At 40.1% G+C, this 15818-nt stretch overlaps 1 protein-coding gene across 3 annotated transcripts in view; it reads right to left on the reverse strand.

Annotated features, from left to right (window-relative positions):
- The window catches only part of LOC102790290 (uncharacterized), a 46926-nt gene that overhangs the window by 27401 nt on the left and 3707 nt on the right, over positions 1–15818 (reverse strand). For all 3 annotated transcript variants that reach the window (XM_006796146.3, XM_006796145.3, XM_087841644.1), the window contains exons 2-6: positions 9924–9975; positions 8163–8260; positions 2801–2946; positions 2516–2611; positions 883–1004 (exon numbers count right to left, since the gene is read on the reverse strand). In XM_006796146.3, the coding sequence (XP_006796209.1) occupies positions 883–1004; positions 2516–2611; positions 2801–2946; positions 8163–8260; positions 9924–9975 (514 nt within the window). The remainder of the gene's footprint in view (positions 1–882; positions 1005–2515; positions 2612–2800; positions 2947–8162; positions 8261–9923; positions 9976–15818) is intronic.

The following is a 15818-nucleotide window of genomic DNA, read 5'->3' on the forward strand; positions in this document are numbered from 1 at the left end:
CTAGTTGGTCATTTATTAAGGCATATAAAAATATGTGGCTATATATGTAAGTTAAACAGGAAGTGGACTTTGGCAAGAAAGCTCAAGTGGGCCATTCTTTAGTGGTAGGCTTTTGTGTCATGTAAAGGCTCATTGTTATCTCTGTGCTGTATATATAAAAGCACTTTTTATTTTTCAAATACTGTAATTTTTCTTCATTTTGAAAAGATGCTGAAGTTTGTGATGTGTCATATGCTGCCTAAACTGTATCCTTTATGTGAATGTGCTAGATTTGTAAATCCTGGGTTCAATTATCGAGTTGAAAAATATCTTAGCCTGACTGCCAGTACTTGGGTAAGTGAAGCCACATAGAAGAAGAAACCCTGGGTATGTTTAATTGACTTTATAGTAAAGACCCCAACTCATGAATTCACCATATTTTTCTTTTTTTTTTTCTTGTGTTTTGCTGTATATCTGTAATCTTTCACTTGTATATTATATAGTTTTATGTGATGTGAACAGGGCATATGCATGTAATGTTTTTGCCTGTTAAAAAAAAGTAATAAATAGAAAAAATAATGAATAGAAATAAAGACTTGAAAGAACTGTTTAATATAATTCATTGTTGTTGGGATGCTTCAGAGGACTTGGCCCAGTTTCTCTAATGTATGTTGTTCACACCTCAATTCTACAAATCTCTACAATCAAGGTGTATAGTGGAAACCCTGCATGACCCATAGAAACACATTAGCCTTGTTAATGGGAAATATGCCAGGTTGAAATGAACTGGCATTATCCTTTAACGTTAAATTAGATCAGTCGGTGGAGAGACAGAATGACTAAGTGTCTAATGAAGGAGGTATAACAAACACAGAGCAGACAGAAAGGAGTAGTTATTTGGACCGTATCACTTCGATGTGTCCGTTCTTGGCAGCCAGATGCAAAGGTGACACTCCGTTGGGGTCGGAGGGTTTTGGTTCCAGCATGGCTGCACACATGTTACTGCTGAGCAGGAGCTGGACCACCTAAACACAAAGACACACAGTGTAACTTGTAAAGCCATTTCATGATTTATATTAACTCTATAATTCCTTCTGTGTAAAAGTGAATTTAAAACTAAAATCTGGTTTCTCGGTGGACTAGCTGCAACACAGGTGCACACTTTGGCTGCTAGTGCCTTGAATTACCTTTGTGTCCACATGTGGCTGTCTCAGTAAGACCATTGTTCTTGTTCATTTTTAGGATTTTAGACATTTTTAGGCTGTGTTGTTGTATAATTAATCTGTTTCTGGAATAATTAACCTTTTACGTGAACATTTTGCCTATAATTTTAAAATTAAATGGATGTCACCATTGCTTATCTTTACCAGGAAACTCTAAAATAAACATTTAGGTATAGAGCCTCTCAGTCAAAACCTGGCAAATTAGGTACTTTTGATAATTCTTAACTTTTCTTCTTACCCCATCATTAGATCAAAATTTGAGTTTGTCTCATACTTTGATTAATGTCTAAAAACTAATGCTAATGCTAACAAGCTAAAAGCTAAGCTAATGGCATTCCCATTATCTTTAGCTGTACTTAAGTATTTAGTATTACTAAGCAAATGTTAACATGAGTGAATGTGATCTCAGTTTAGCATGTTAGCATGCTAACAGTTGCAATCATTTACTTTGGTTTTTCATGTGACATCAAAAGGACATTGTTCAAGAATTGTCCGCCAAACTGGACATGATACATTCACTGGTTGATAGCGAATTAACTAAATACCTCTTTGTGATTACTTTGGTTGCTAGCAGATTGCCACAGTTGCCTGTAGTTCTTCATTTTTGTATGAAACTACTTGCTAGCTACAAGCAACGCAAACTGTAAATGAGGAAGATTTGCCTTAACAGTAAAAGTTGTGCCTGAGGAATACAGACAACATTTTAAAGGGTGTCTGCTTTTGGTCTGTGTGACAATTTTCACAGATTATTTACAGCTCGGAGAGCGGCTGGCTGATGTTTATAGACAAGTTCATCACTTATTCGTCACAAATTACCAACGCAACAACATTTTAGCGACCAAAGCAATCACAAATAGGTTTTTGTACACCAGTTGGGGAAGACATGCTTTTTTCCTACCAACAGGAGGAAGCTATTGGGGCTCACTAAATTGTCTTTAGGCCTGAGTAACTGCGGCTTTAGAAATCATTTTCCCAGCAGCTGCTATCAACCTCGAACCCAGTCAAACCCAGTTGGGCAATACTCATTCTTCCCTCACAATCACTGGTTTTCAGTTGGTTTCACACATCCAAAATAACAGGCAAGTTAATGTCACCTGGTTAGTGACCAAGATAACTTCTGGCTTAAAGAAAAAACAAGATGGTGGCAGCAAAAATTTAATGTGAAGCTTTAAAATGTGGAGTCCAAAACCAATGGGTGATGGTGATGTTACATCCATTTTCATCAATTATCATTTTTAGGTAAAACATATTGTTGATATGGTAAAAAAAAAAAAAAATCTTTTGAACCCAGTTGTAGTTATTGTTGTACTCACTCCAACACGTCCAAATTCGCAAGCGAGGTCCAGTGGAGTTTTCCCAGCTGTGTCAGAGATGCACGGGTTGGACTGGTGCTGCAGCAACATCTCCGACTGTAACACACAGACACACACAAACAAACAAATGTTACCAACACATTTAAAGCTGAGCTTGCAACAACCACATATCAGGCACACAGCATCAAGCCCACATAACAACTACACAGATCTCACAAAACACAAACACTGGCTCTGTGCACAGTAAAGCACCTACAGTGCACACACACACACACAAACAGTTACCCCATCATAGTGTCCATGCTGAGCTGACAGGTGGAGCGGGATCTGTCCTTCGTCTGACTGTCCGTTGACTGACGAGCCTGCCTTCAGCAGCATTTTCATAGGCTCAGTCTTCCCCTGCCATGCAGCATAATGCAGGGGACGCATTCCTACACAAAACACACACAAACAAGGACACAAACACACAGCCAACATGACGGCACAATAAAACAGACACACAACACAACCCACAACCACATGCACACAGGCACGTACAAAAAAATGAGAATGTAAAGACACATGAGTGCAAGCAAATACAAATATTTTGTTAGTTTAGGTTAGTTTGGCATTAGATACCAAGCAGACAGAAATCTATCTGGTGCTGATTTTACAGAGAAATCACTAAATTTACTTGTTAACAAATGTTCTCATGTTTAATTCCCTCTGTGTGGCCTGTTAGTCTGAGATATTAGGAGAGCTTAAACAATTATTGCATTGAAAGAAAATTAACCAGATGTACTACAACAGTAATTAATTGAAGCTAATTAAAACAAATATTATATTTAAAGGAAAATACATTGGTTCCAGTTTCTCTTTAACAAAACGTGTTGGGCCTGCATGCTATGAGACCCGACAGAGAGTGTATTCACTAAACAACCAGCAAAGCAATTGAAAAAACTATTGGTGGACAAAGTCACAAGGTAACAGCCCGAATAAGGCATCATGGGATGTTTGAGACAAACACTTTGAACGCAGTGTCCAACCCCTTTCTTTCTATGGCCCCAAGAAACCCTTGCAGGGAACTGCACAGCGACTCCCGGAGCCATGCACAGCACACAAGGTGATGCCAAGTTTTGCCGTGCAAAACATCAGTTCGGACTCCTTATCGCTGCCTTTAACCAGAAGACATCTAATACCACTTTGCAGCAGTGTCTTTGAGAAGCAGTGAGCGTGTTTCTCATGGCAGCAAACCAAGACCTCCAGTCTTGACACTAGAGATGAGCCACACCATTGAGCTGAATAAAAAGGCCCCTCCAGCCTCAGCTGGCATGAGAGACGCCTGAGTCAGAGGATAGGTGCTGGCAGGATAAAGAGGCACAGCAGCTGCAGGAGTTACAGAATCTAAAGCTTGGCTATCTGAAGAGATTTCAGGCCAAATTACTATCACACGGTCTCAAATATCTTCTTGAAAGCGTGATTGGGCACAAGAAGAGCAGACTGCGCAGGAATAAGAGCAACACTGAGAAATCAGAGGAAATGCTCGACGTACACGAATCAGTTCAGAGGCTATTTTTTCAAAAGTCCTAAAAGAAATGAGTATAATCCTGTCTTGTTGAGAAACTGTGACTGATGTGGAGCATCGTGTGTATTTTATTAATAGCACTGTATTTGGAAGTATTTGGATGGATTTTTTTAGGTTAATCACATGCACCAAAAAAGAAGTGAATCGGTCACAGCACACAATACCATTAAACGATATTAAAGAATGTCTTTACTCAGGGGGTAAGGTTGAAAAGCCTATCTTAAATGGCCGTGACCTTTGGGCCTCATGCAGCAATGCATTAATAACAGATTCTGATTGTGAATGCATGGGCTCAGAAACACACGGTTAAGGGATAATCTGAGTATTCAAGGGAAAAAAATGAACGATTCTTAAATGCTTCTGTCGCTGTGTGGTCTTCAACAAATCCAAAGGTTACATTTTTTTGTAAATCATGGACGCTGTGTCCTCTGAGCTAAACAGAAGAGCGACCATGCACGCAGCTTAAAAGCCAGCACTGGTTATGTTCTTTAAAGTCTTCAATTCTGAGAGAACCACCACTGCTGAACAATATATGCACGTTTTGGAAAAGGTATGAAACTACTCAGGAAACGCCTCGCTTATTTCAGGAACAGAGCACCTCCAAAGTAACAGATTCTGGGTTCTTAGCTGGCTGGTCTGCAGTCCAGACATGTCACCCACTGAAAACATCACACACTGTTTAAGATAATTAAAATAACGTTTTTCAGTCAGTGTATACTGTAGCATCACATCAATAAAGCATCTGGTATATTGATGTGGTCAGTTAAGTAGAGAGGGGGTTGCTAATCAGTTTCAGCTGAAACAACAGGTGCACTCGAAGGGCAACAATGTGACAATCCCCCCAAAACACGAACAGATTAACAGGTGGAGGTCACTGACATCCTCATCTTTTCTGACTGTTTTGTTCACTAGTTTTGCATTTGTTAGTGTCAGTTAACTACTGGTAACACGAGGCGATACCTGGACACTACACAGGTGGCACAGGTAGTTCAACTCCTCCAAGATGGCACATCAGTAGTTGTGCCGGAAGGTTTGCTGTGTCTTCCAGTGCAGTCTTAAAACTGCTTGGAGAGCGGGACAGTTGGAAAGTCCTTAATTCATCAACAGGACTGGTATCTGTACTTCACACGATCTGATGTTGTTGTGTTAGGTGTTGTTCATGGACCAAACTAATGTTGGTCCAGGTTCAACATTGGAAATGATCAATCATATTGCAGTGATGTCATAGTTTTGCAGAATAAACCATCACACCACATAGCAAACTGTAACTCTAACTCCCACCAACCCTTCTGGATTTGGATTTTTTCCTGAGCAGACTAGAGATGGCATAATACCACTTTTTTATGTCCGACACCGATATCATAAATTTGGATATCTGCCAATACCGATATGAATCAATACTGATCAATCTAACAAATGTATCTATGTATATATATATATATATGTGTGTGTGTGTGTGTGTGTGTGTGTGTGTGTGTGTGTGTGTGTGTGTGTGTGTGTGTGTGTGTGTTTAAGGACAGGAATGCAATGTAGTGACAAGGATTGACAAGAACTAATATTGCATATGAGAAATATTGCACATAGAAACTACCATGGTGTATTGGACGCTGCAGGTAAGGAAGGAAAGTAGCCTTGCAGGTAAGGAAAGACCTGAATCTCTCATGGTTGGGGGTTGGGGGAGTGTGTGTTTGCACAACAAAAGCAGGAGAACAATGGAGCTGAAGGCCTGTGAAAATCTCAGCGGGGTGCCAAGAGGTGTTAGGGTCAGGGAAATTTACGCAAATTTGCGCAGGGCTAGTAAATCTAGTAGTAGGGACTTGCACCAGGGAAAAAAAGGCTCAGTAATTCTAGTGTTAAACCTGCTCCATCCTCCCTATTCTGGTATTTTAAAGAGTAAGCAACCTAACTAATAGGGTTCTAAAACTCCCAGCAAAAACAAACAAACAAACAAAAAAAAGGGAACCACCCACCCTCCACCTCATGATGCTTAATCGACGTAATCAACTTTCATTTGATGCAGTGTGAAAAAAATTGCACAGAAATAAATTATTTTTCAAGAATAATTAAATAGATTCAACATCTTTCTTCAACAGAATTGAATACTGCACAGATGGTATCTTCCCAAAGGAAAAAGTACTATAGCTTACTAGGGTATATTAGACTTAGAAAACATAGTTAATATATACAGTAATGGACTTCTATACATTTTACATCAGATTAAAACTTTGGGTGTAAGATTCAGATAATTATTTATTAAAAGCTAGACATTTTAAATGAGAATAAGAAAGAAAAGTATGTCTTTGTGCCCCCTTTTCCCTGTTCATGCCCTATCGGCCCCCCTGGCTAAACTTTGCTAGATCCGCCCCTACACAGTTACCACCTGTCAGCTACGTAGAAAAAGATCCTGGTGTAGAAAGTAATATTAAATAAATTCTAACAAAAGATTATCAAGCTTAAACGTGCTGCTGTTGTTCAGCCGCTGGTTTCCTCTTTCTGGCGCGAAGTGGGCCAAAAACAAACAAGAGAGACGGACTCGCGACAGGAAAGCCGATCAGTTAAGCAGTTTCATGATTGAAGTAGCAGCAGGAGAGGGAGGGAGAGAAGAGGCAGTCGCTCCATATATCGGTTGTTAAGCTTAACGTGGGATCGCTTTACAAACATTCAGAGATGAACTTACACACTTGCTTTACTTCTATCTGGGATAACTTCCTCGGAGATGAAATGCTGGTTTGGTAGCAAGGCTACAAATACACACAGCTGCTCTATCACGTGACCACACTGCTCTGACGTGCTACGGTTATGAGCCGAGTTACGCCGTGTCGCAAGTTTTGTGAGGTGCTTTTTTGATATTTAATGGATCGGATTACATTTTTTATTTCTCTCCGATATCCGATCTAGGAATTTACATCAGTATCGGACCGATACATAATATCGGATCAGTCCATGTCTAGAGCAGACATTGGTGAGGGGTCTTCCAAGCCGCAAAGCTATGATATCATAAAGTGATTATTCAAATGCAATGTTGATCGCAGACAAACATTATTATGTTGATCCAGGAACAACATCAACACGATATCAGATAGACGGTTTACCTCACCTCTTGCCCAATAGCCATAGTATATACGCTCCAGCACTCTCTGTGACCCTGAATCGGATAAGCACTTAAGAAAGGGGATGGATTCATGAAAGGATGGACATGTTCCAACTTTCTGTCTTTGGAAATACCCTTCACTTGTTCCTGTGATTATTTTGGCTGAACACATAGCCACATTTCCTTTTTCTGATGTTTGTCTGGAGGATATACAGCTCCAAAGCGAAGGCCCTCAGGATGTTGAGGTCAGGCAACTTAAGCTGGCATCTTGCAGAAGTATGTTTTCCTAACACCAGAAACAGTTTTCTTTAAGACAAAGTTGGCTGGTTCCATCTGGTTGGACAAATCTTAAATCTCAGAAACATTATTAGTATTTTTTTGGGCCACTACCCTGACTACAATCACCTCCCATGTTCTGTTAATAAAGCACACAGTCAAACACCTACTCGTAGAAGGTGAAGATGTGCTGTTTCCTGGTGCCTCTGCAAAATCACACTCATTAAAGCAGTAGGTTCACCAAAAGAGGCCTGGCAAGTCTATTTAGAGGCACACTGGGCATGACTGAAAGTGCAGACACAGTAGGCCTACATCCTGGAGGGATTATAACTCCCATCTGCCCTGAGATTTCTTCTTCTCCTCCTTCTTCTTGAATCTGCCAACGTGGGATCGAGATATTCTCTGCTCTGCTTCCCACTTGGCTCTCACTTCTGCAGCCATGGAGCTTTCCTTCTTCTGTTTTCTATTGTTGACTGTGCAAACAAATCTGTCGCTCCTCATAAATGCACGCCACAGACAAAAATTGCATTTCCAACAAGCTCACCTTTTATTACATAAGCCGGTATTATTTGTCACGCAGGGAAAGCCGGAAAGTATTTGTTTTTGGGCTTTTTCTGCACAGCCGTGTGTGTTCGTGTGTGTGTTTTGTGCCTTATTTTGTAGCAGCACAGCGTATCCCAGTGACACCGTGAAAGCCTGTGTGCATTTTTTTTTACCTTTATGGTCTTTGATATCCACTGCTGCCTGGGCCTCCAACAGCAGAGAGATCATCTCCTTGTTGCCACTCAGAGCAGCATGATGCAGCGGCGACAGCCTTCACACAGACACAGATTATGTATAAAAATACACACATTCAAATGCATAGTGTAAAACCTGAGCACAACTTTGCTAAAGTAATCTTCGGCGTACAGCTGCTCCGCCCCACAGCTCTGTGTGACGATGGGAGCGTGTGCGGGGAGGGCGGGTGGAAATGACCTACTTCCATTAATAAGCAATCTCTCTCCCCCGGAGTCGAGCGTACGCGCAGGGCATCTGTGTGTGGGTCTAATGGATCTGTGGTGAACATAAGAGCCGGGCCCTGGAGTCAAATCAACGACTCATCAGTCATTACACAAGAAGCTGAGTCCAATTATCTGAATCCAATCAACATCATAAAAAGATCTTTGTTATCTGATGGAGTCAAACGGAACACAGCCGTAAACCAAGCATGTGCACACAAAAAGCTTAACCAATCATGAAGCTAAATATAGCCAAAATCCATAGTTGAACATTCAGAGCTGATAAGGGAATATTTCTGAGCAAATTAGGAGCTGGGAAATGTTGGCTTTGCTTTAAGGTGATAATTACAGTCTTCAGATCTGAGGTCTTCAGCTGGCTACACTCCTATGAGCCAAAGACAGATTTAAACAGGAGATAATGTGAACAGTAATAACGGCTTGCTAGCCTATTGATTATTTCAAGATTTTTCTTCCTATTTGTTTGCCACAGTTAATTAGATGTTCACAACATGAATCAGCTACAGCCCACAAGCATCGGGCTTTGGTGTTTATTTTTCTCATGATGACTGTCTCATGTTTAATATCAGCGAGGTATGAGACATTTTATAACAGAGCTCTTAAAATGATCTATTTGTGACCCCAGCTCACAGGTTCTGCATTAGTTTGGATGTGAGTCAAAATCAGTTTACAGAAAGTGCTTTTCAGTTTCATTTAATTCATATGATTATTTCAATTACAGCACAGATCTCCTGGCCAGAGGTCGCCCACCACATGATCCAGACTGACCCACTGGAAGCTATTGTAAGGTATAAAAATAGAAAAGGAGGAAATAATCATGGACTGTCACCAGGAAGCCTTGTGTTTAAGCACGGACAAAATGGGGGTTTATGAAGGAGCCCGAATGAATCAGAGCAGTCTTCAATTCATGACTGAGTGTGGAAAAGATGAGCATCTCTGGGTTTTCCTCATTTTTGATGTATATGAATGTTCATGTACACGTTCAATTCATTTTCAGCCAAGCCTGTGGAGATTTTCAGTCTTTGCTAAACGCGAATCTATAATAAAAGTCTTTTCTTTTAAGTTTCCTTCAGATTGGCCCAACTGTTAGGGAGACGGGGCACATATGCTACAATCAGGATGGTAAAAACAAGTGGGAAAAATCTGAAGGTGTTTTTTTACATGTTATTATGCAGGATCTTTACATGTGAGGCTCATACAACTAAAGAGCAAATTTAGATGTATTAGATCTTTTAATGAGCAGCTCGATGGCTGAGTAACAACTACCTCAAAATCTGAGAAAACAAGAAAAGATCTCAGGATTCAGTTGTGTTGATAGTGTTGTGAGTGTTTTCAGGGCCATGAAGAAAGAAATAGGTTATTATAAAAGATGGAATGAAAATGGAGTGATAAAGAAAGAGGTGTAATGATAGCGTAAACAGCTGGAACAGGAGGTGATGTGAAACATCTGTGATCCCTCACCCATCTGCATCCTGGATGTTGACGTTCACCCGCTTTGCTGCTCCGAGAAGCTCTGAAAGGGTAACAAAGAGTAAGAAAAGCATTTCAAAAAAAGTTCAAATTTAAACTTTAATCCAGGGACAAATATATTCTTCTGTCCTGTTCATTCAATATTTAATTGAGAGCCGGTAAAGTTGAAGCAACATGTTCACATCTGTGAGTGTTTCCAGACATACTATAACTACTACTGTATAACTTCAGTGTGTTAAAGAGAATTGACCATGTAATGAAGGTAAAGAAATTATAGGACTCTCATAAAAAAAACTAAAGCTCAGATTTTAATGTGTTCTCTCACATAAACTTGATCTATATGCAAAAATATATGAGTATATTTAGGAGAGCAGGTGAAAACAAAAGGACCTTATGATGGTTTGTTATAAGAACCTGAAGTGGAGATAAGCGGGTGCCTAGCTGATAACTAGTAAAGCTCATAACCTGCTAGGGTTGCAAAAAACTAAATGCTCAAATACTAAAACAGTAATAAGACTACTAAAAATTAAGCTCATATTAGATAGTCTGTCTCTATCTAACAGTTTCTATACCATAGATGCCATCTTTGACTGCTCCAGTTGACACACAACTTCACACAGCAGCGCTGCAGCCAGATAGGCACACGGCACTGAACAACACTTTGTGAGGACTTTTGCGTGGTCAGTAAAGCTCTCAACAGCACTTTGATAATAAACAGTTATCATAAATGTTAGCCTGCCAGCATCGGCGTAACTTTGTGCTGAACATAACCCCGCTAACCCCCATGGAAATTACGCCCCACATACGTTAGTGTTAGCTGTTTAACTATTAGCAATTAGCTGATAGCCACACTAGCTATAATTTCAGTAGCAGCTAGCGGCTATGGCTAATAATAAAATGGGGCAAGGCCTCAATGTGGCCATAACTTATAAAACCTTCCTGAGACGAACTATTTTTTGTTCATTTACTCTTTTTAAAGCGACATTTTTATTATTAAGTGATCTGAACAAAAGGAATAATGGCCCAAAATTTCTAACTTCTACAAATTTCTATATATATATTTAAATATGTGTGTTTTCTGTCATTACTTCAGTTGTTCATGTAGTTTGAATGAGCAGTTCTCAGGAAAGCTGCAATCCACAATCTGTTGGCTCTGCACAGCTATGTTTTCAACTGCCACAATCACCCACCCACTCACACTCACACACTCAGTGTGTCCTTATAGATGTCCCGTTTTTAAACTGCAACTTAATAATGTGACATGTTTAGGTGACATCCATAAATTGTGTCTATAAAAAAACTGATTAGTCTCTGCACTAGTAGTTTCAAATACCCCATCATAATTCATCAGAATACAAGGTGACCTCCATTTTAAACAATGGTTTAAAAGCCCACCCCAAATAAAATAAAATAAAATTAGGTGCTTAGAAAAAAAACAACACCAAAAGAACCTTGATTCATTTTTTCTACACTGACTTATCAATTAATGGATCAGTCTTTGCATCTTTAGAGTGACACTATCGCTGTGATACATACATGAGTGCGTCTGCGTATATTTATAGCATGTTTGGGTGTAGAGCATGTGCTTCATTGTGTAAATGTGACACACACGTGAGCATTAGAGAGATGCAGGCACCGGATAGCAGGAAGAAACCGTTCACAAACCCACTACCAAACAGCCTGAAAGGACACAGGGAAAAAACAACTTGTTTGTCTTTCTGCCTCCACTTTTTTTTTTTTTTTTTTTTGGTTTGGTCAAACCCTCATAATCCACGGGCCATAATCTGTAGCTGTGCTGTAATCTGGGGAAAAGCTCTTCCTTCGCTCTGCAGCTCTATCTGCACTTCATCCCTTCATCCTGCTCTCACACTCTAATTTTCCCTGTAATTTGCTAAAGAGCGCGTGCTGATTGGTAGCTCGGTTATTTCTGTTTACAGTGCAGCTGACATCATTTTCCTGCATGCATATGTGTGTGTGTTTATGTGTGTATTTATGGAAGTGCTGGTTCCTCCATATCTCTCTTGGATTAAAAATAAGAAGCATCCCTTCCCCCCAGCTGATGAATCAATGAGTGCAGATAACTGTGTCACCATCAGACTACCACAAAGCCACATGAACCCCGATACAGACCAGAATCTCACAACACAGAAACACCCACATGAGGCGCTTCCCTCTCAAACTCAGAACCAGGATTTGTATTTAATCTAATTCAGCTGACAGAGACAGAGTATCACTCTGCACATATAAAAGCCTCTCTTTTGTTTTAAGAACTGCTCTCAAAACAGACTTTCATCTTCAAACTCACTTATGTCAGCGCTAACCCGCTGCCTGACTGTATCAGTGACTTGATTTGTTAAATTAAATTTTGAACGAAAGGCTTTTCCTGCCCTCACATGAACTGCTTGTTTGAGAGCGCTGCCATAATCTTTCTCTGATACAGTCCTTGGACCGGGGTTCATATTTTTACGATCATTTATTTTGTCATAACATCGCAACTGAGCGCTGGGTTACCATGGTAACTCCTCAACGTACCATTCTCAGAGACTGTCAGTCATCTGGGAGGGATTACAATGACAAGACTATGATATTATTGTGAAACATCTCCCTGAAAATTGTAACTGTGGCTCATTCATTTTCACTTTGAAAGTCTTCATTGTTAACTGAGAGCCAAAACAACCAAGCAGGACTGAAAAGCAACCTTGAATGTAACACAGCAGTCTCACAAACCTCAGGAGAGGTGAAACGGAGGGGTTTCTCTGGGGTTCTCATTATCAGAGATGTTCTGAAGTCCTGTTTTCATCACCTCCGACCTTTCCTGTCATCATGCATTTAGACTTTCAGCGTAACACGTAGCCTAAAACAAATGCCAGCACAGATTTCAGACAGTTGCACACATATGTTAAAAGTGACTCGAGTCAGGGTCACAATATGCTACCAGCCTCAAAATGTATAAAATTATCCTCAAAACATCTAAATGACAGACACAGACAACAAGCATGCTAGTGCTGTAGGATCATGACGCATCATGCTGTCATAAACTGGCCCATGGTAAGTGGCAGTGAAAAGTCTACACAAGTGCTTTAATTAAATAAAATGTATTAAATAAGCTAACAATAAAAAGTATATACTGATGGAAGATAGTGAACACTTCAACAAGCATATATACATCCATCCATCGATTCTCTTCCACCTTTCTAATTCAGGGATGGGACAGGGCTCGAGCCCATCCTAGGATGGGTCACCAGCCTATCACAGAACATGCATTCATCCGAAAAAGACTCTGTGCAGTCCTCTAATAAGTTTTCCCTTTGCATTGGAATTAAGAGGGTAAGTAGCAGCCAGTATCGGGTAATCAAAGGCATAAAGTAAGTATGAGCACCTCTATAAAAGCAGAGGTTTGCTGGTCTGGAGTTGTGTGTTAACACAGCGGTCCCCAACCCCCGGTCCGTGAGTCGTTTGGTACCGGGCCGCGAGAGTTGAAGCTCAGGTGTGAAATTTATGGTTTTCGGGGTTTTTATCAGTTTTCAGCGTTATTTTGTTATCGTTTTGATTGTTAACTCCTTTTCCTGGGTCTTTTCACATGTGTTATGAATAAATCTTCTTTTTTTCGGTACCGGTACTAGTTTTAATTTGTTGCATTTATCCGCGACACCTTAAAAGCCGGTCCGTGAAAATATTGTCGGGCATAAACCGGTCCGTGGTGCAAAAAAGGTTGGAGACCACTGTGTTAACACAATGCCACAATCTTTCAAGGATTAGACATCCCAGCAAATTCTTGCAATGCTCAGAGAAATTGTAAAAAACATAAGAGCTGTAGCTTAGACTCTACAGGTCTCAATTAGTGTGTTAAATGTTAAAGTTCACGACTGAACAAGTATGGCTTCTTTGGAAAGGTTGCACAGCTTAAGTTTGCCAAGTTGCATCTGAACAAACCACAAGACTTCTGGAACAATGTTCTACTATACATAATGTTCACCATTAGTGTTGTAAACTAATTTTTTAAAAAATGTAAAAATGCCATCATTCTGAAAGCATTCAGCGTCTAGTTTCACTATATAACATAGTTCACACAATTTTCATATTTACTGGTCCCCCTCATGACTACTCAAGTCATGCGGTGACCATCCCATGAACTGGGATCCAAACCATCCCAGCAAAATGATCCCAATCCCAATGTTCTCCTTGTGTATATACATCTAATTATATATTACCTATTTAATAGCCAATTAAAAATTATTTGTTTTCTGTATACAGAGAGCACCGGAATCAAATTCCTTATGCGTGTGCACAAACTTGGCCGAATAAAGATGATTCGGACTCTGAACATGTGCTGTGACTGTTGATAATTTCCACTGCTGATAGTATAATTACTTAATGGATTAATCCTGTTGATGGTATAATACTGAACAATCACAGTTTCCAGAGTCTGCCTAACTAAGGCTGCTTGGTCTGAGTACCAAGAATATAGCCTGACAGAGATTACAATATTTGACTTTTTTTTCAGTCCACACATTTGCTAAGAGCTAGGATGAGGAGACGGTGTTTCGTGTGTAATCACACCTGTTATTCTCGAGTCAACAAGCTAACAAAAAGAAGCGCTCTCAGTGCAGATCTGTTACAGGTGTTCACTTGATGAATTGGGAATGCCAGATCTTACAAAGTGCTATAAGCTACGCCAAAAAAGACGAGAAAAAAAAGGTCAGTGTTCCCTGATTATCAGTAAAGTCCATTTCAGTGGATCGCTACAACATAAAAGAGATACAGTTATGATAAGAATGCTCTCATATCTCTAAGATAAAGAGCTTTACTTCAGCTGAGCCAGAGATAATAAAACCATTACCAAATCGTTTAGGACTGTGCCTCACTTTGTGTGAGCAGGCAGTAGTTTTAATGTCGTCTCTTTTAAAGTGAGACTGAACGTCTTTTTCATCTGAAGTGATTCATTCAGACTCGAAAGATTCAGAACAAACTTTTGATTGATCTGTAACAAGAAAACCGAGAGTGCCGTGACTGCAGCAAGGCTACAAGCTTAAAAGACAAGGTGGTGTTGTCGAGTTTTCTCATTATCTACAGCTACAACAACAACCAACAATGAGTCTGCTATTCTCTGTGCAGCTGCAGCTCGGTATTCCTGTGTGCCACACAACTCCAGCTTTGCCTCAGAATGATTGAAAACCCATCAGCCCAGCACACCGCTCCATTAGATGACATCTTACCTTATAGTTTACTGGCGTCGACGCCACATACATCTCTGTTTTACCTGAAAATGCTGACTGGGAGACCAAATGTTTATTAATCTCAGCGGATATTCACCGACAGATACATCATTTCCTCTCGTCCGAGTTGTGTTATGAGCAGTTTTTCACAGATGTGTGTCTTCAGAGGGGGAAAAACGGGCACAAACTTTGGGTTTCCTCACAGAATTTTTATGAGAATCACACCAACGTTATCGTTTATTCAATTTAATACAGTAATCTTAGTCATCAGTACACGCTATATGAAAAAAAAAAAAAAAGCTTTAGCAAGATCAAGTTGATTTTTTTTACAATACAGACACACATTTAGCTTAAATATGGGTTAAATGTGGGTTTATTAGCCAATAAACTGGCAGGTCTAACGGGTCCTGTATCTGTGTCAGGTAGCAGTCTAACAGTTCTGAACTGAAACCAGAACTGCGATATGAACCTCCATGGTTTGCTGTTGTGGTTCTCTCTTCCTGTGTTATCTATCCTAATGTGCTGCAGAAGCAGAAAGTAGCCCACAAGCACAGCAGAAGCTACACGTGGACTAGCGCAGCTGCCGCGAAGGCTCCGCCCCGACTACCTGATAAGAAATCTTGCGTTTTTATCTTGAAATCAACATCTGTCTTTTGAGGTAGCGGTTACG

This window comes from Neolamprologus brichardi, chromosome 6, assembly GCF_056152115.1.
Source record: "Neolamprologus brichardi isolate AB-2024 chromosome 6, ASM5615211v1, whole genome shotgun sequence".
NCBI lineage: Eukaryota > Metazoa > Chordata > Actinopteri > Cichliformes > Cichlidae > Neolamprologus > Neolamprologus brichardi.